This window comes from Cebidichthys violaceus, unplaced genomic scaffold (genome assembly GCF_023349555.1).
Source record: "Cebidichthys violaceus isolate CVI_PGR_0920_01 unplaced genomic scaffold, fCebVio1.0.p SCAF_5, whole genome shotgun sequence".
In the NCBI taxonomy this organism is placed as follows: domain Eukaryota; kingdom Metazoa; phylum Chordata; class Actinopteri; order Perciformes; family Stichaeidae; genus Cebidichthys; species Cebidichthys violaceus.
The window spans coordinates 1,730,389-1,748,638 of NW_027176705.1; the positions used below are offsets into that span (position 1 = coordinate 1,730,389).

Here is an 18,250-nt window from a genome sequence, read left to right on the forward strand (position 1 = left end):
TCATCAATCCCTCAACCCATCGCTGCACAGCAACAAAAAGTAGCAAAAGTCGTTCGACCAATCACCTACAGCAGAAGAAGCAATGGCTGGGTGTTTGCATAAGGGCACTACCAGTTAAAAGTCAGCAGAGGTGCAGATATACAAAATGACAGTGGCATGTTTAAGTTCATTGCTCAGACATAGAAAAATACTCGTACCGTTAGTAATAATATAGAAAAAAAAAAGTGTGATTGCATTGCAAGCAAAAACCCAGGACGAGGTCTATATATATATATATATATATATATATATATATATATATATATATATATATATATATATATATATATATATATATATATATATATATATAAAAAACAGGCATACAAGGGAATCACTTAAAAGCAAAATTAGAAATCAAAGTGTCTTCAGTCTTTGTGTTCAGACTGCGAGGCTGCTCATGGTTTCAGCAACTACAGAACAATGCTACAGCAATACTTCAGAACCAAATAGACTATTCAGTGGGGATCCGCTGTACCCAGTCCAAACAAAAGAAATCATTTCTGAAACGTGTTTCTAACAGTCCGCTGTGTAACAGCAGTCCTAAAGCGAGCACTGCTGTGCTAAAGAGAAAAATTACAAAAAAGGTACTTCAGCTTGATCGAACTCCAGTGTTTACGTGTATCCCGGTTACAGCTGGACGTGGATGTTTGCAGAGACGGTGAACAAAATGCACAAGCGTGGACACTGCGCACAAAATCTGAGCAGTTTGTTAGTCAGACAGAAGTTGAATGAGAGCGTGAGGAACAGGATAAGGGCACTTCTACATCTAGCTGAAGCTCCATTCATCAGCAGAACAGAGTCGAGACAAAGTGAAACACATACACACAGCCACGCTGCAGACGCCCAGCAACACAAGCTGCTATTTATTTTAGAGCCCTTCCTGAAGCGAACTCGTCTGGCACTCTGTGTAAAATGTAATACTCAATTACTACAATCTTAGCAAGGTTTTGAACTATTTTGTGCTTGTGCCGTGTATGTTGTGCAAGACTTTGGTAGACAGGTGGTCATGCAACACAGAATCCAAAGGACTGTAATTTCCCCCAAATTTCTTAAGAGATGTTTTGAAGGTCTAAAACACTGGTATTAGTAGTAGTTTTCTACTGGTCACAGATTTGCAAGGCCCCCCCCCTTCCTAAATACACAACATTCAGACTGGAACGTTATGGAAGCAGGAGACACCAGGTGAGTTGAGTCCAGCCAGAGAAAAACCACAGTGGAAGCTCTCAGTAAAAAAGAAGAAAAAAATAAAAGGCTTCTGACACACACGTTCCAGCAGAGACAGGGACATTACGTACATGGACAGCAAGGAAACACACCCATGCACATCTGCACAATGAAGCCAATCCATCTAGCACAGCTGAGGTAAGATGCAGTTTAATATGCCGGGATTGTAGTAGGAATATCCACGTCGTCAATAATCCTGAATGACTCTTCTATATAGAGACCACTAAACTAAGTCAGGACCTCAAAAGGGTCAAAGGGCAGTTTTTTGGCACACACAGTAAAAGGTTGTTTTCTATCCCCACAGCTCAGGGAGTTCATGAGACTCTGACGCTGTAGTCCAAATCAACAGATGTGCAAGTGAACGTGTATGCCAACCGAGAGTAGCTAAAGTGCGCCTTGGACATGTTGTGACATGTTTGTAAGGTTATGGTGAAAATGAGGAGTTTCTGAAATTAGATATCAATGTGAAAAATAGTAGCAGAGGAATTAACTATGATCCATTTTGACAGATTTAAGTTTGTGTGTTTGATTGAAAAAGGAAAGCTTTCACATTTTTTCCCCCCTAATCAAAGCGATAATAAAGCGGGAGCTTCAGGTTATTCCGTTTCCAAAAAAACCCGATGTGAACCGATGCAGAGACGAACTCAACGTGATATGAAGGTAAGTGACGGGTAAGTGAGGCTGCGTGACTTGTGCACTGGCGTGGAACATGGCAGACAGTGAATCTACAGCTTCAGTGACATTCATTAGCTGCCCAAGTTATTGCTGACATATCCAACATATGATCTGCAAAGCATAAGTGTCAACGAACCTGTAAAAGTACAGACTATTTACAAGAGAAACCAAAGTGTCTGTCAAGAGTCGTTCCCCCGGCCCCCAACAATCAAAATATATTAATAGTACAGCTCAACGAGCGTGTTGATGTAGTTTCACTTTTTTAATAAAATTAAATCCTGACATAATTACAATAATGCCGTTTTTTGTTGCAATTGTACACAATTGTGGTTCACAGAGTTCAGAAATCTACTAAAGTCTGACATGCAAAATGTCTCAAAACAAGACTGTACCTTGTGAACAAACACTGAAATTTTATTTCAGTTCTTTTTAAGTCAGTTTTTCCTGTTTTTGTAAGGTTTTTGTAGTCTTTATTACACAACATTTTAGTTAGTTCTTGTATTTACATGTAAAGAAATCGTAACATAAGTGCTGGAAAATCCATATATATGTGAATATATGTATACATTTCTAGGCGATACATAAATAAATTTATAATTATATATTCATGGGTTCAGTCCTAATCACTAGAGTCTGAATCATCTGATGAAGAAGAGCCCCCAGACTCTGATGAAGACGACTCAGCTTTCCCCGAACCCTCAGGACCACTGTTCTCCTTTTGTTCTGCTGAGTCCTCTTCGTCGTCTTCTTCTTCGTCGTCTAATGCCTCGTCATCCTCGTCTCCGTCCCTCTCTGCCGCTAGCCGCTCTATCTCCTGCGCCGATGACTGGGAGACTGCCGGCGGAGGAGGACGAGCAGGATGGAGGGTGGGGTCACTGTTTGAGCTCTGCGGCTGTGTGGCAGACACAGGAAGGTTAAGGCCTGGAGTGAGAAGCATCCCTGGGTAAAGCATACTGGACAGTAACAAGGGGTTAAGAGACAGTGGGTGACTGGAGGCTGCAGAGGCAGCTGAAGCACTTTGTGGGGCGGTGGCAGAGGAAGAGGAGCTGGAAGTGGAGGAAGGAGTCGTGATCGACCCCTCTGTCCTTTCTCCTTTGGTGTCTGAGGTGTGAGCGGGGGCCTTAGAGGCAGACGGCTCTGCTGTTACACCGCTGGCGGTTCCCTTTGTCTGCTCCTCAGAGCTTCCTGTGCCCTCCTGAGCAGGCTTCCCAAGCAAGCTACTCATGCCAAGCAGGTTTGGCAATCCAGCCATACCAGACAGCATCATGGGAAACATGGCAGCCAAGTTACTTGCAGCCATGTTGCTAGCGTCGGACGGCAGCCCCATCAGGCCCGCGGTGAGCTGCAGGGACTGTAAGCTCTGGAGGTTTTGCTGGAAGGCCTGCAGGCTGGTCAGGTCCATCCCAGAGAGGAGGCCGTTGGCCAGCAGCGGGTTCAGGCCCAGGGCGGAGGCCGCTTGGTTGGGTGCTGCTGCTGTAGCTGCAGCTGCAGCCGTTGCCTTGGCCAGAGGATTCTTAGGTCGACGCCCACGCCGGCTCACCTCCTCAGGAACAATGGGTCCCGTCAGGATTCTGTCAAACATGCTCTCTGGAAGGTAACCCTGGAGACAACATGGAAGGTATATGCATGGTTAGCAGTGGGGTTAACACACACACACACACACACACACACACACACACACACACACACACACACACACACACACACACACACACACACACACACACACACACACACACACACACACACACTAATTGCTAGTGTATTAGTTGCAACTAGCTAACACTAATGAAGTCCAAAACAACAGCCCTGCAATAATTCAACAGCACCACAACCTACAGCCTTCAAAATCACCTCCCTGAAAACACGGAATGGCCTTCATGAAAGGATTTGTTGCTGTGCAGTTGTATTAGTTTTAGCTAGGAGTAACTACTAAACTGGCAACTGGCTGTATATCCACACGGTTATATGGCCTTTCATGATGGAACCGTTTTGATCTGATGAATGTGTTACTTTGTGACTCACCGACTGTTTGACCACGTCAGCCCATTCAGGTGGGACTCCGTACTCTGGGTTCTCCTGAAGGAACCGGCACAGCTCCTTCAGAGGAGGAGCAAAGGCTCCACCAACCTACAAGCAAGATTACAGACATGAACCGAAGTGCACAACAGGCCAGATTAATATTCTACATTTAGCTAACATGCAGTCATCCAAGTCAGGGAAGGGCTCTCCGACAGTCAACCAAACATTCAAATATCACTTCCTGTCAACCTGGTTTAAAAGGCATAAGTAGTATCTGATAGTAAGACGTGAAAGTTACAGCATTCAGTCTGTCAAAATGATTCACAGAGCTACAAGCTAGTTTTTGCTTGGTAAATTATTGGTCATTAATTACATAGTTTGTGATATCAAGTTGTGTTTGAGTATGTTCTCGTACATTAATCACATACAACACACCTTGCGGGCATTTCTCCTGTTGATGATCTGAACCCTTTCCTCTCCGGTCAGACTGTTCACATCAATCTTGTTGGGGTTCCTGCAGCGGTGCCTCTTCTGCTTGGGCCGCCCGTCCTGGAAGTGGAACTGCATTTGCATCTTATTTACACCCTGGACATAAAATGTCAACCTGATGTTCAGTACAGCGTATTTATTCCATGACATCTTAATTTAAACCCTCTGTGAACATGTTTTATATCTTTTTATATCATACAACTGCATATTATCTGACCATGGATTTACATTCAATATAACTATAAACAAATCTTTAACTAACAAAAAAAAAAAAAATATTTTTTGGTTAACTTTCCTGTAATGCCACCCAAACCTTGTATGCTATAGAAGAAGAAAAAAGGACTCACAGGGATGAAAGCTCCTGTGTCTGCCACAAAGCCAGGGTGCTCTAGTAGCCACTGATCAAGATCTTTCCTCCTGGGAGCATCATCCCCAGCAAGCCTGGTGCCATCTTTGAGGTTGATGACAGGGACCCTGCTGTCGGTGTCCGAGGGGACCTGATTGGAGCTCTGGCTGAAGCCCGGCACAGGGGCCACAGCCATGCCCACCTGGCCAATACCGCCCCACCCTGGAGGCACCTGGAGACACATGAGCACAAAATAGTGATTTATAGTATTTGCATTACAATTCATCACATACAGCACACTGGGGCAAACAATTACATGCATTGTAATATGTACAAATCGCCATCATTTCTTATTTGAAGCTCTGTGGTACCATGAACCTGCATTATGGCACATAAACTCCTAAGATAGCAGCTTACCTGATCAGGAACAGAAGGGACTCTACTCCTGTTCATGAAGAGCAGGTCCATCCCCTCCACGTTCTTCCTCCTCCCCCTCCGCCTCTTCACCACTGGCTGACCATCCAGTACTCCGTTCAGCCTCATCTGACCAGTAAGACCTGGAGGCACTGCAGAGGAAGCAACTTGTTAGCTGTGAACTACTGTGTCAACCTTTGCCTAATTAAAAGTGAAATGATGAAGCCTTAAGATGCATTCTCCTTCTGCTTTAAATTAGCTTTTTAAGACTTTCATCTCCAGTTACAGTACGGTATTTTATGAAAAGGTCAGATGACATATTTCGGACTGAACATATATACATTTTTCTACTATGTAAACTATGTGTGGCTTAAGAAGATGGCTAGTGTCTATGCAGTCTTCCAAGTCACACAAAACAATACTTTGCTGCCATCTAGTGGTGGTAAAGAAACCAGGACGAACCATTTCGCTCAACACATTCTGTATGCACATGTCTTATGGTATTTGGCTGTATTTTAAATAAACACACCAGTTTGGAAGCTGCACTGAGGCTTGGTGATGTCAGCCAGGCCGGTGTCCGAGGCGCTCTGCAGCTCATGAAGCCGCGCCAGGTACTGCTGCTGGGCCTGGGGGCCCTCCTCCGACTCCAGGGGCCTCTTCAGAGGTAGACCTTGCTTCTGGAAGGTCAACTTCAGACTTCCCTCCTGCTATACACACACACAGACAAACATGGTGTTGGATACATCTTGGATGATTTATAGTCTTCTGTTTTGAGAGTTTGTCTATCCAGTGTTTTAAGGATCATAAAGCAAATGTGTCTGGTGTCTTTTTAATTTTGTGTAGTAAATTATCATTTCATTTGAAAGAAACTTCTTACAATAAAAGCAATTATTTCCAGGTATTTCCTTGTTAGTAGTATTGGGACACATGAACACACAGAGGGTAGTGGCTAGCAGGGCAGTGGGTAAAGTCTATCCACAGTTTGAACTGTAGTGGGAAGCCATGCCAAAGAGATAGCTGCTGTCTGCATAAAAAGAGTTTATAGGTAACAAACAGCAGGTGTCTGAAGGTCTGCCATGGTAAAAACCATACAATTTTGGGAAAGAATCAAAAAGCAACACAAAAGCAAGGAATAAATAGAAGCAAGTGAGAGGCCTGCAAAGTTAATAGCCATGTCGCCTTGAAGCAAATTAGAGAACACCCACAGCCAAGGTCTCCATTTCAATCAGATTATAAGCAAGACCCCTTCAGTCTAGAGAGGCTTCAAACTGAACCTTATTATATTCTCATGACTGAGTGATTTGTGCTCATGTAATCACAGCCTCAGAGCCCAATTCAAACTGAGTGTGTGGGAAAAGAGAGGAAGGCTGCTATTAAATTAATCTCTCCTCCTGCCAGGCAGTCAAAACCACTAATCATACCCAAAGGAAAGAAGAAAGAAAACCAGTGAAACATGCTGAACACGGCAGCTAGCACCGGCCATGGCAGCGGAAGTGGTAGGGTCCTACGATTAGGGCGAAGCGGAGGGAGGAGGGGAGGAAGGGAGAAATCAACATACATCGTTGAGTTTTACTGAGAACTCCTTGTTTTCTGCAACATGCTTGGTCACCTTTGACCCCTGTGGTGAGGCAGAGGGGTCCTCGCACAGGCTGTTGGCGTTGTCCAGCAGCTTGGTGGTGTAGAAGGAGGCCACTGCACCTCCAGGCTCGTAGACCCGACGTGTTCCGGGCCACTTGCCCTTCAGCACCGCCTGGCAGATGCTGTCCAGGCGGTTGATGATCACGCGATCCTAAATCAACAGCACACACAATCAGCACACTCAAACTCTGTGAAATCAGTTTGATTTCCCTTATTAACACATTAAAACAAATCAATACAAAAACTTGTAACATATATGAGTTATGATCATTAAAAAAAAGAGCGACAAATATTTAATGATTAAATATTCCCCTTTTAGCTGAATACTTAATTTGATGCTTTTTAAGCCATGCAGTGTTGTTGTGCATCTCTGCATCACCACAGTGACTGGATGTGAAACATGAAGAGCAGTTCACCTTTGGCCAGTAGGATGCAGCGAGCATGTATCCTCCTCCCTGGAAAGGATGTGAGGAGTTGTTGGTGATGCCGTTCTCGGCTGCATGGATGTCTTGGGTCTCATCCTGCGTAGTGCTCAGAGACGCCACACTGTCCTCATCGAAGCCCTTTACGCTTGTTGCTGCAGGCACTGAGAATGTCACAGGACACAGAGACAGACATTAGAAACACACTGAAACCTGAGTCAGAGAGAAAGTGTGCAGGCTTCCTGCGACACAGTTTTATGCTTTGTGTAATCTATTGGTGTATGGCTGTCTAGAGCAAAAAAATTAAACCATATACATGGTATATTATATTTACACCATCTAGATGGTCAGTAGTTTTGTGAAATTTGTCTTTGCTCCAAACAAAATAAGTGTCACCTACACATTATCAGAAAGAGTTTGGCTTTGAGGTACTCACATTTCTTCTTCCCTTCCTCTCCCTCACTTTCACTGTCATCAGAAGATGATGAGGACGACGATGATGATGAAGAGCCAGAGGAGCAAGACGATGAGGAGGAGGAGGAGCTGGACCCGGAATGTGACGAGGAAGAAGAGGAGGATGAGGAGGAGGAAGAGGAGCGCGATGAAGAGCTTGAGGTGGAGCCACCTGAGTCGGACTCTGAGCCCCGCCTAGCCTCCCTGCGGCTCCTCTTGCTGGCCTTCTTAGGCTTCCTCTCAGAGGAGTTGGGTGTGAGTGGTTTGGTTCGTGCCGCCACCATCTGCCTCTCTTTATCCCTCGCTTCAGACAATGGCTTCTCCTCCAGACCTGTGGGAGTAGCCGGTGCTGGAGGAGGGCTCCAACTCTCCCCCTGCTTCTCCCGGCCCTCCTCCCCCTCTGAGGCTGGCTCCACTTTGGGCACAACCCCACTAGGCTCCGTCTCTCTCTGGGCAGGTGGAGGCAGCGGAGAGGCTGTCAACACTGAGCTGGGGGCCTGGCACTGAGGGTGTAGAAGTGGGGTGGATGTGTGCGATTGCTGCTGTGTAGCTTTTGTTTGGCTGTAGTTGCGTTGGACAGCCATGAAGCTGAGCTCAGGGTCTCTCAGAATGTGGTAATCTGTGCGGCTGACGCCGTGTTTGGCAGCTCCAATCAGCAGGTCACGGTCATGGCTACCAGCCTCCCACCAGACGGGCAGGTCTGAGCTCATCTGGCACAACGGCAGGCGCTCAAAGAGTAACTGATGGCAGAGAACCTGTTCCCTCACCTGGCGAAGCAACTCTACCCTGTAGAGCGTACGAGACGCTCGCTCCTCTGTGATGGGCTGGATGGTCAGAGACGGATCCACCGCAGAGTCTGGAACAAAGAACAAGGCGAGAGAGAGAGAGAGTGAGGGGAAACAAACGCTGCTCTACCGATACAACCCAAAGACCTGTTTGTGCCTGGAGTCCAAACATCACACTGTTTGTCTTTCTACAAATGATTAACCTTATCAGCCTCAATACTGCTGAGCTAGCTTATTTATTAAGGTGCCACTGACCTCTCTCCAAAATCAAACCACGAATGAGAGCAGGTCATACGGCAATAACCGTAAGCACTGTTACTGACATTGCCTTGTAGATGTCACATCAGGGCATTGTGCAATAAAGAATAAATATATAATAAATCCTAATATGGCATTTTCACTGAGACCAGCTATTGATCGACAGATACACGACACATTATACTTACTTATTTTCATTTCATCCATCAATTAATTTGTTACTAAAAAATGTTAAGCAATTTGACGAACATAATTGCTTGTTATGATCATAGGGTATAGCGCGGTAACAGTTTCTGTGACTGACTGCTTTAAGTCAAAAAACAACAGAGATGTGGTCGTCTGAGTTTCCACACTTCCTCACTTAGTGTAAGGTGTACAATTAACGACGTGTGTGTGTGTGTGTGTGTGTGTGTGTGTGTGTGTGTGTGTGTGTGTGTGTGTGTGTGTGTGTGTGTGTGTGTGTGTGTGTCTGTCTATGTGTGGTAATAAGCAAGTAGATTTCTGACCTCCCTCTTTGGGTGGCAGGCGGCACACCCTTCGGCACATGGCGGTAAAAGCACACAGGTATTTCTGCAGGCTCTCGTCAGTCTTTTTGTGCAGCCGAGCCATGGCCCTGAACTTGGTCCAGTCGAACCGGCCAGGGTTCGGGTCGAAAACAACACCAAAAGTGGAGACCACACGGTAGAAGTCGGCCTCTTCTCGTCTGGTCCATCTGGGGAAAGTGGGAAAAAAAGCACCCTGTAGTAACAATCTAATCTTTGATGTTCTTTCTCACTGATCAAAACCTCCAAGATTCATTTTATGTCTCAGCCAAACAGTGACCGGCTCCGTGTTCTGACCTTTGCTGTCGTTCAATCTTAGCAACCATCTTGGGGTTGAGGGTGTCGTTGAGCGAGGGGGGCAGCGGACACAGTGGAGCAGACAGTATCATGGTCGACGGAGACGGAGTCTGAGTCTGGTGGATTTGGTGGATCTGGAGGATCTGCCGGCTCTTGGTGTAGCGCTGAGAGGCCGTGATCAGTCGCCTCAGCCTGGCTGTCAGCACCGAGGGGGATGGCCAGTAGGAAGTTTCACCTCCTGTCACTGGGACTGCATCTGGATCAGAATAATATACAGCACAAAGAACGTTCAAATTCCCAAAATCTGCATGACATTATTTCCATGTATGTTTTTAATTTTTGTAGGAAGCATGTCGCGCACGTGTCATTTTCATCCTAACTTTAAAATCCTAACTTTTCAGATTTCTGCCATCTGTGGGAAGCCTGTATTTAAAATAATCATAGTAAAGATAATCCACTGTGGATTACAAGCATCTAATACTCACCTCCGGCATTGTCAGTGACAACCAAGTCTCCAGGAGAAGAGGCATCATCCTGCATGAGAAGACAGTGTGTGTTTATGGCAGGACAAAACGTACTCAGACCAGACTGTGGTATGTTTAATCATAAATCACAAATGAGCTTACATACACAGGGGGGATAATTCCATCAACTAGTCAGACTAATATGCTTTATCATAGGATCAACATGGTTCACGTGGCCTTACCTCCATATCGTCCTTCAGCAGAGCTGGAGCAGGCTTGTACTCTGGGTCATCCACATCCCTGTACACAAGAATAAATGTCAGCTATACAGTTGACAACTAAGCCGACACATTTCATTTTTAAAATATCTAAATTTAAGAACCACATAATGTTAGTACTGACCCATCCATGAAATCGTTGCCTCTCTGTTCGGCAGCGATGGCTTTCTCATCTGGTCGTCCCACTCGCTCTAGGAAGCACAGGGTCGGGTCTGCACGGACTGTGTTGTACTTCTCATAACCTGGGAGAGCAAATACAAAGAAAGTTAGCAATGGGGCAACGCATGGAAACTCTTAGATAGTGACCAGGCAATATACACAAGCTGGAGGATTTCCCACAGTGAAGCCAACAATTATAAGTTAACTTTTTTTCCCTTTTTAAAACAATTGGTCTTTGAAAAACTTTAAATATGTGTTATATAGTTACTTATTTTATATCAAGTACTGACTTTCCCCCCTTCTGTAAAGTGACCACATATGCTTTTAGAGTAGAGTCGAGACTAACTTCAACTCAAGGGCACACATTTCTCATTTGGATTACCTTATTTTAAAAAAGTAAAGGTTCTCACCGTGCTTATAGACACCCAGCAGCAGACACTTGTCACAGATGGCGTCCCACCACAAAGCTGGCAGCTCTGAATGGTCAGGGTCCGGCACCCAGATCTTTATCTCACTAAAGAGGAGGAGGAGGACATTTAGACAAATAACATGTGGGGGAATCTTTATTGATTAGATCCATTTACTGACCATATTAATCTGCTCACATTTGCGATCTTAATTTGGTTTTATAACACTAATAACTGTTCAGAAGGTCCAACACATTGCTTCCCATGGAGTGCTTTTATTGTGAAACAACAAATCTGAATTGTGAAACAATAAAAGCTTCTTTTAACTTTCTATGGTGATTTTCTTGTTAACAGCTGTTTTTATGAAACATTTTCAACATCGCTGTGTAAAAGCAAACAAAAATAAAAACGCTCCATCTTTCACCAGCAGATGGAGCTCTGCAACCGTCTTATTCATTTAGCTGATCAGTCGTTTCGTCCTTCAACAGGTTGATACCATATGCTAATGACCATGAATCCATCTTACCAAACTATTCCATTATCTGAGCAGGTCTGGAATCCTACAACCACACTAGGCAGTGTTGGGTACCATCTACTGTATTACATTTGTTAAATCAAGTGATTGTGTTTCAAGAGTCTCTTAAAAAAAAAAGCAAACAATGATAAAAACATAGGGCAGCAAGCGTATGTGAGGTAAGGTAACGTCTGCTCACCTGAAGTCAACGCCGTCTAGCACCGTCTGGGCCTGGCTTCCTATCACCTCTTGTTTCAGGTAGTAGAGCATTCTGACCCTGAGCAGCACCCTGCACAGAGAAAACCCACTGGTCACAACAAAGCCCTGACCGCGCACAAACGCTGAGCGAGCAGAACCAACACACGCGCAGCAACTTGTTGAACACAATGCAAACGAGTGAAATGTGTGACAATTTAATCCTAAAACTGCCCCGCATAGTCCATTGTCCCATCATTTCACACAAACAGCATACACTCTACTGAATTTATGTTGAACACATACACCTGTACTGTAGGATTTTTACTGCTATAAATCAGTAGCTGTATAGGCCTTCCACAGAGCAGGTATACACAACAGGCCTCATCAATTAAGTTGTTGAATTATAGTTTCACTGAAGTTGACACTCGTGTATGGACCACATAGGGAGTCATGGGCAGCTCCGCAGCCAGGCCCCGCGGACTGAATGAACAGACAACGGTCTCTCTCCAGGCGTCGTGCGGTCGTGCTCTGGCAGTAGATGAAGGCTGGGAAGTCGAGGCTGACAAGGTAGCGAGAGGCTGACTCACAGGGGAGACATTAGCTCTGTGATGCATGATCACACATCAGAGCCAGCAGGCTTTGAGCGAAGACGCAGTGAAGTGGTGGGAACTGTGGTGCGCTGGTGTGCCAGGCTGTAACGTCTAGTATGCCTTGAGATTTTTGCTTAATGTAGAAAGCGTTCTGTGCAATGAACACAAAACTATTTGATATCTCATCCTGTAAAGCTGTGGTTTTGAGGATTTCTGGCACAAGTGTAAAAATCTCTGTGGGGCATTGCTATTAATGTGGAGTTATTAGCTTCCTACAATTACTCTTCACAGAATGGTTACATCTCAGAGGATACTGTATTCTCCACTGACTTTGCCAAATGAGCAGGGAAATTTAGAATAATCCAAATTGGCATAGCCAGCTTTTCTGAAAGAAGCCCCGAAACCTACTATGACTACTAGTGTCGTAACAGTTGTTCCTAAATAAGACTAAGAACATGGAGAGTGAAGTAACATCTCCAGATACACTTTTATATGTTCTACTACTTTGTATTTGCAGCCACTTAAAAAAAAAGAAAATCACTATCCCATCATGTAAACCTGTGGCCTCTTCTCCTACCAAAACTTCTCTACAGCGCTGCTCTTTTTTAAGAGCACTGTGAGAGTTGTAGACTGCCGCTCTGATATATAGCATGCCAGGCATTCCATCTTTTTTATGCTGTAATTCAGCTAAATATTGTTATAAATGAGCCCTGAATCCTTCCCTGATGCACTGACAGGACAAGGAAAAACTGCAGGGCTCCCAGGTCTGTCTGTCTGCCGGAGTGATGGATGTCTGCGGTGACCGGTCTGGACTTGTAGCTCTGGTAAATCAAAGACTTGAACTTCCTCCCTTTTCCTCCTCCACCCTCCATCCTCCTGTGTGACTGGACGCGCCCAGGAGCAGCTGCTGCTTCCTCTGCCTGTCAGCACAGCCCTTCATCACTCTCCTTCCAAGCCTTTGTTAGTCTGCGAGTGTGTGTGTGTGTGTGTGTGTGTGTGTGCGCGTGTGTGTGTGTGATGTGGTTCACTCTGAGAGGCAGCAGAGGATCTCGCACAGTCGTACACAGTCTTTTAGAAGCAAATAAGCCAAGTATGCATGACATGAGTGGCATGAAAAGAATCCCTCATGGTCCGTTCACAGAAAAACAATACATCAAAAGCCAGCGTAACGACGGGAGATTACTGAGTCACAGACGCAATTCTGATTCAAAACACACCAACACCATGAAATCTTTATGTTCTTTATGTCTTCTTAAAACCGTGTCCTCCATGTCAAAGCAGATTTAATCCTCACAGTTTCACATCTTTACTACAGTATGCAGTAAAGGATATTTTAGATTCAGTAAAAAGCCCACACAAACTACCTCGAGGAACAAGAACATTCACAACGTGATGATCCATGGTGATCAGATGTCGATCTGTCGCACTTGGAAACTGTCAGAATCATTTGTCACTACTTCTTATAGTTTCCATTCCTGTGTAAAAGTCTTACATTTATGGTCCTGTTAAGGAAGGCAGTGAACCCCCCCCCCCACCAGTCACATTCCAGGTCCTTGAAGGGAAAATGCAGAAGTCAGCAAACCCTGCTGACTGCGTGTCCCCATTTGCCTGGCGTGTCACATATCAGACAATCCCTGGATTCAGCACAACTGGACCAGGAAACAATAGAGAACTTTCTATGGAAGCTGCGGCGCTCGGCGTCCAAAGCCCTACAGACACAAACCCCCCCTTTTGAAAACGAGGCAGCCATCTATTTGGCTTTATATCTCAGTGGCCCATGTTTTGATAGCAGCCATCTTTTTCCCTCCGTCTGTAAATAAGAGAGATCTATGACGGCCATTAGCTCGGCTGAAGTCTCATTAAGAATCGTATCAGTCAGCTGGTCTCGATGAGAAGCACGACTGTTAATGAATCAGTCTACTGTCGGCTCCAATACACATTTTAGTGCCTCCTAATTACTGTGGCTTTGAGGTGCCCCAGTTAAAACTTGAGCCATGTGCAAACTGTGTTTTCTAACACTACGGCTTCATTTTATTAAAAGTAATCTGATAAAATCTGGTGCTAGAAGACAATAATGACCACCTGCCAGTTGCTATAACAGCATGAAAGGGAGTGTATTCAAACACACACACCCTCAACCCACAAGACATTAAATAAAGCAACCATAGACTACTCACCATGTGCACTGATAAATGCACGACTATACGATATTACAACCATCTCTCCCATCTAGTGACACCATTTTATATAGACAAGAATATCTATCTTTTGCGGTTACTACTTCTGCTTTCTTATAAACAGTCGGTGATGTTGGACTACAGTCTAATTTAGTGTCTTACTCGAAGAAAACTGAACTGGATTTATGTGACAGTGATTTTTGTTAATATTAAATCATTGAATAAGGAAACACTTACTTGTTGCAGTGATGTTTGAGGTGTTTCTTGTAGCCGTCGTCCTGAAGCATGTGCTCTGGGTTGTGTTTCCTCAGCCACTCAGCTTTGTGGATGTCAAAGGAGCTGGACTGGATTTTCATCTTCTTACCCTTTCTGCCACGAGGCACTGGAGCAGACAAACCTATCGGAACAAGAGGAGGTTGAGTCATACAGGTACAGGTTATGAAATACTTTCCCAAATCTCACTCAGTCCAATATCTCCATGCGCCACTGTCTGCTGTGATAAGGCCAGCTAAATGTAGGTTAGAAGTCCTGAGACTCACCCAGGTGATTCTGCAGCTCCTTGGTGCGTCCGTCCTCAGTCGGAGCGATCAGGTCCCACATGAAGCTTTTGATTTTGTCATCTCCACGGTAATGGACCAGGCAGTAAGACAGCAGGGCCCTGCAAATGGACTCCACATCCCTCTCCGTCAGCTGCTTCTTGAAACGCCCGTGATTGAGGATATCCTTCCAACGACCCCACCTGGAAGACAAGGGGCACAAGCAAAATCACTTGACAAGCTATACTACTTTGAGGACACTTTTATTGTGAAATTCAACATCTACTTGGCTTTGCCATTATAGTAATGATGTTCATTTCTTTGTAACTAATGCCAGTTATAGTGAGCGATACTGGGACAAAATCAAAACAAATGACCGATACAGAAAACAAAAATTAATCACACATTGTCAGAATTCTGTTTAAAAACACCAGTTGAGTCGTATCTATGAACAGTATCAGCACAGTTACTATAATGGCTGAAACAATTTCAAAAGTCTTACCCATAAACAAGCAGGTTCTTCTCTACTCTGAAGCACTCTGTGCGTCCATAGCTGTTGAGGCGGTCGTGGTTTCGCCTGAGCTTGGGTTTGGTGTCGTCACTGTCGCTGTTGCCCTCTGAAAGCTCTGCCAACTCATCCTTGGTGGCACTGAACGGCCTCGTCTGCTTTCTGACACGAGGAGTGTCGATCACCAAGCTGTTCTGTAGTGAGGGAATGGAGGGCGGACAACATTTCAGCAAAGGGCTTTCAAGGTCTATAGCACAGATAAAAGAAGGCTGCAGCCCCACTGGATGTCAAGCCATTATGTCTTTATTAGATGCAACATATCTTTATGAGAAAGGTCCTAATTATCCTCTGTATAGTTTATTATTTGCGGTGAAGTACATACTCTGCCGTTTGCCATATCCATATCGATGTCAGCCTTTTGGGCCCATTTGTCCCAGAAGTTGGGGTCATCCAGAGAGATGTCTGTGCGGTTTCCGGACGCCACAAAACTGGCCTGAAAGCAGACATGAATATGATATCAAAACAGAATCATATTGACATTCCCTGTATGGCGAGTCAAAAGCTGCCCCAGGTCAAAAACCAACGGCAACCAGTGATCTGTAAAATGTAGCCGTCCCTAATTCCACGGGGACTGGGTAAAAACGTTTCAAGATTCGCTTAGTGTTAGAGCAGCCATATTATCCATTTCATTCACCTTAGCAAAAGTGGATCCTCGTCCCTCAGACTCGATGGTGATGGTCTTTGTCCTGCGCTGGAGGATCTGATCAATATCCTCCTCACAGAATTTGGCCCCTTCGTCCTCGTCATCCATGATGGCCCCGTATGCACCACGTCGCAAAAGATCCTCAATCTCCTTCTTAGACAGCTGCTGCTGCTGCGCTGCCTGAGAGGCACGGAGAAGGAGAGCAACATTTAGGGTCAAGAAACGATATAATGAAACGGTATGGAACGTAATATTACACGATACCTGCAAAACCTTTCAATTCTCAAAAAATTCTGTTAATTACACAACAAACATGATGGATTATTATAATATCAGCAGCCCTGTATCTAACCCCTGCAGATTTTTTGTATGCAAATATGTTCAGTCAGACCAGATGTAGAGACCTGCTAATAGCTCAACCTCCTTTTCCTTCTGCTAATTCTCAGAGGACAGCAACTGTAGCAAAACACCCACCTACACACTTCAAACACTGTTGACACACTCCCTCACAACGAGATTAGACTCTAATAGGATCGGTTACACTCACTAAATTTCACTAATTTTTAGGAGTGAGCTCCAAGTTTTAGGGTTTGTGAACAGTTCTATTTTCTTTGCTTGGCATCATTCAAGACTGATATCAGTAATTGTTGACTGTAATTGTTAAGGAGACTATTGGAAGAAATATTTAGTCCTTTATTTTTATAACAGCACTCATTCTCACACGATGGTTAGAGGAAAGTCTGAGTTAGTGGGGATAAGAAACTTAAAGGATAACCCGCTCTACCCACTTCCAAATTTCACTTCAAAGTGTTTTTTTAAGATTTTAAGAAGTTATTTAATGTGACGCTAAACTAAGTAGCAGGAGAATAAGCTGTGAAGAGTAAACAAACGATGAATAAAAAACATTTTTACATAAGTTTAGTGGGTACGGTAGAGGTGCATTAAGATGATAACAAAAAGAATGACAATGAAAAAGTGTAAACAAGCTCTATGATTAGAACAGTGCCACACCAGGCTTCTTCCTTGTTATGTGATGACGAGATAGTTGAACTGGAAAAAAAAACAAAAAACAAATGTCTAGCCAAGATCATGTTGTGAAATTGATCCCTTTCATCACACGCACTGTCTGACAACAAGCACCTCTCTGAAAATGAACTGAACATAATTTACATTACTAAATGATTTAATTCCCCTTTTTGATTCCAGACCATTTGGACAATTCTCAAACTCACCCCTCCCCCGGCGCCTCCACCCAGGCTGTTATCTCGGCCACTCATGCTCTGCAGCACTGCTTTGTCCAGGCCCAGCTTGAGGCTGGCGCGATCAAACATCTCTCGCTCGTACGAGTTCCTGGTGATCAGACGGTACACCTTCACTGCCTTGTTCTGACCGATACGATGGCAGCGCGCCTGGGCCTGTGAAGGGCAGAAAGAAACAGAGTAAATGCACTGAACATACGAAAAGGAGATTTTGTGATGACATCTTTAGTTTGGCATTAATGTCATTTGATCCTAAATGATGGTAATTTTAATTACTGAGTGAAATTTGCATGTGGACACAGTGTCTCTTTTTGTGGTGATGAGACTTGCCGGTAGTTCTTTACATGAACAGATGTCACACAATAGATAACTGTTAGAATGCCAAAAATTCTCGAATGCCTGCACATTAATGGGACAAATCTACTACAGCACTACGCTGCACCTACTGCTCAGTGAGTCTCTGTGTGCGGTTGTGTCGTACCTGCAGGTCGTTCTGCGGGTTCCAGTCCGAGTCGAAGATGATGCAGGTGTCTGCTGCTGTGAGGTTGATTCCCAGGCCACCAGCTCGTGTGCACAGAAGGAAAACAAAGCGTTCCGAGTCGGGCTTACTGAAGCGGTCGATAGCTGCCTGCCGCAAGTTCCCACGAACACGTCCATCTATTCGTTCATACAAGTACCTGCAACACAAAAAGAGTGATCCATGAGGTATGCATTGCAATAACTGATTGAATACATGGCTTGTTCTGCATATCTTCACTGTGAACTTCTTTTTGTTACTGTAGCCTGTATTTGAATTTCCTTATATTGTGTTCTGTATGCACCAAACACCAAGACAAGTTTTCCTGTAGAG

The 18,250-nt window shown here is 44.5% G+C and overlaps 1 protein-coding gene across 7 annotated transcripts in view; it reads right to left on the reverse strand.

Annotated features, from left to right (window-relative positions):
• Positions 1-2,184: 2,184 nt before the first annotated feature.
• chd9 (chromodomain helicase DNA binding protein 9) overlaps positions 2,185-18,250 on the reverse strand; it is a 66,678-nt gene continuing 50,612 nt past the window's right edge. For 3 of the 7 annotated variants that reach the window (XM_068730541.1, XM_068730547.1, XM_068730546.1), the window contains 23 exons: positions 17,882-18,077; positions 17,374-17,556; positions 16,133-16,321; positions 15,821-15,931; positions 15,433-15,632; positions 14,934-15,133; positions 14,632-14,791; positions 11,629-11,718; positions 10,919-11,022; positions 10,474-10,591; positions 10,314-10,371; positions 10,093-10,141; positions 9,608-9,863; positions 9,275-9,480; positions 7,709-8,581; positions 7,267-7,436; positions 6,771-7,001; positions 5,742-5,919; positions 5,216-5,364; positions 4,800-5,030; positions 4,399-4,548; positions 3,967-4,071; positions 2,185-3,541 (listed from right to left, as the gene is read on the reverse strand). In XM_068730541.1, coding sequence (XP_068586642.1) covers positions 2,561-3,541; positions 3,967-4,071; positions 4,399-4,548; positions 4,800-5,030; positions 5,216-5,364; positions 5,742-5,919; positions 6,771-7,001; positions 7,267-7,436; positions 7,709-8,581; positions 9,275-9,480; positions 9,608-9,863; positions 10,093-10,141; positions 10,314-10,371; positions 10,474-10,591; positions 10,919-11,022; positions 11,629-11,718; positions 14,632-14,791; positions 14,934-15,133; positions 15,433-15,632; positions 15,821-15,931; positions 16,133-16,321; positions 17,374-17,556; positions 17,882-18,077 — 5,188 coding nt within the window. In that variant the 3' untranslated portion in view covers positions 2,185-2,560. The remainder of the gene's footprint in view (positions 3,542-3,966; positions 4,072-4,398; positions 4,549-4,799; positions 5,031-5,215; positions 5,365-5,741; positions 5,920-6,770; positions 7,002-7,266; positions 7,437-7,708; positions 8,582-9,274; positions 9,481-9,607; positions 9,864-10,092; positions 10,142-10,313; positions 10,372-10,473; positions 10,592-10,918; positions 11,023-11,628; positions 11,719-14,631; positions 14,792-14,933; positions 15,134-15,432; positions 15,633-15,820; positions 15,932-16,132; positions 16,322-17,373; positions 17,557-17,881; positions 18,078-18,250) is intronic. The other 4 variants (XM_068730545.1, XM_068730544.1, XM_068730542.1 and 1 more) reach the window with 4 other exon arrangements.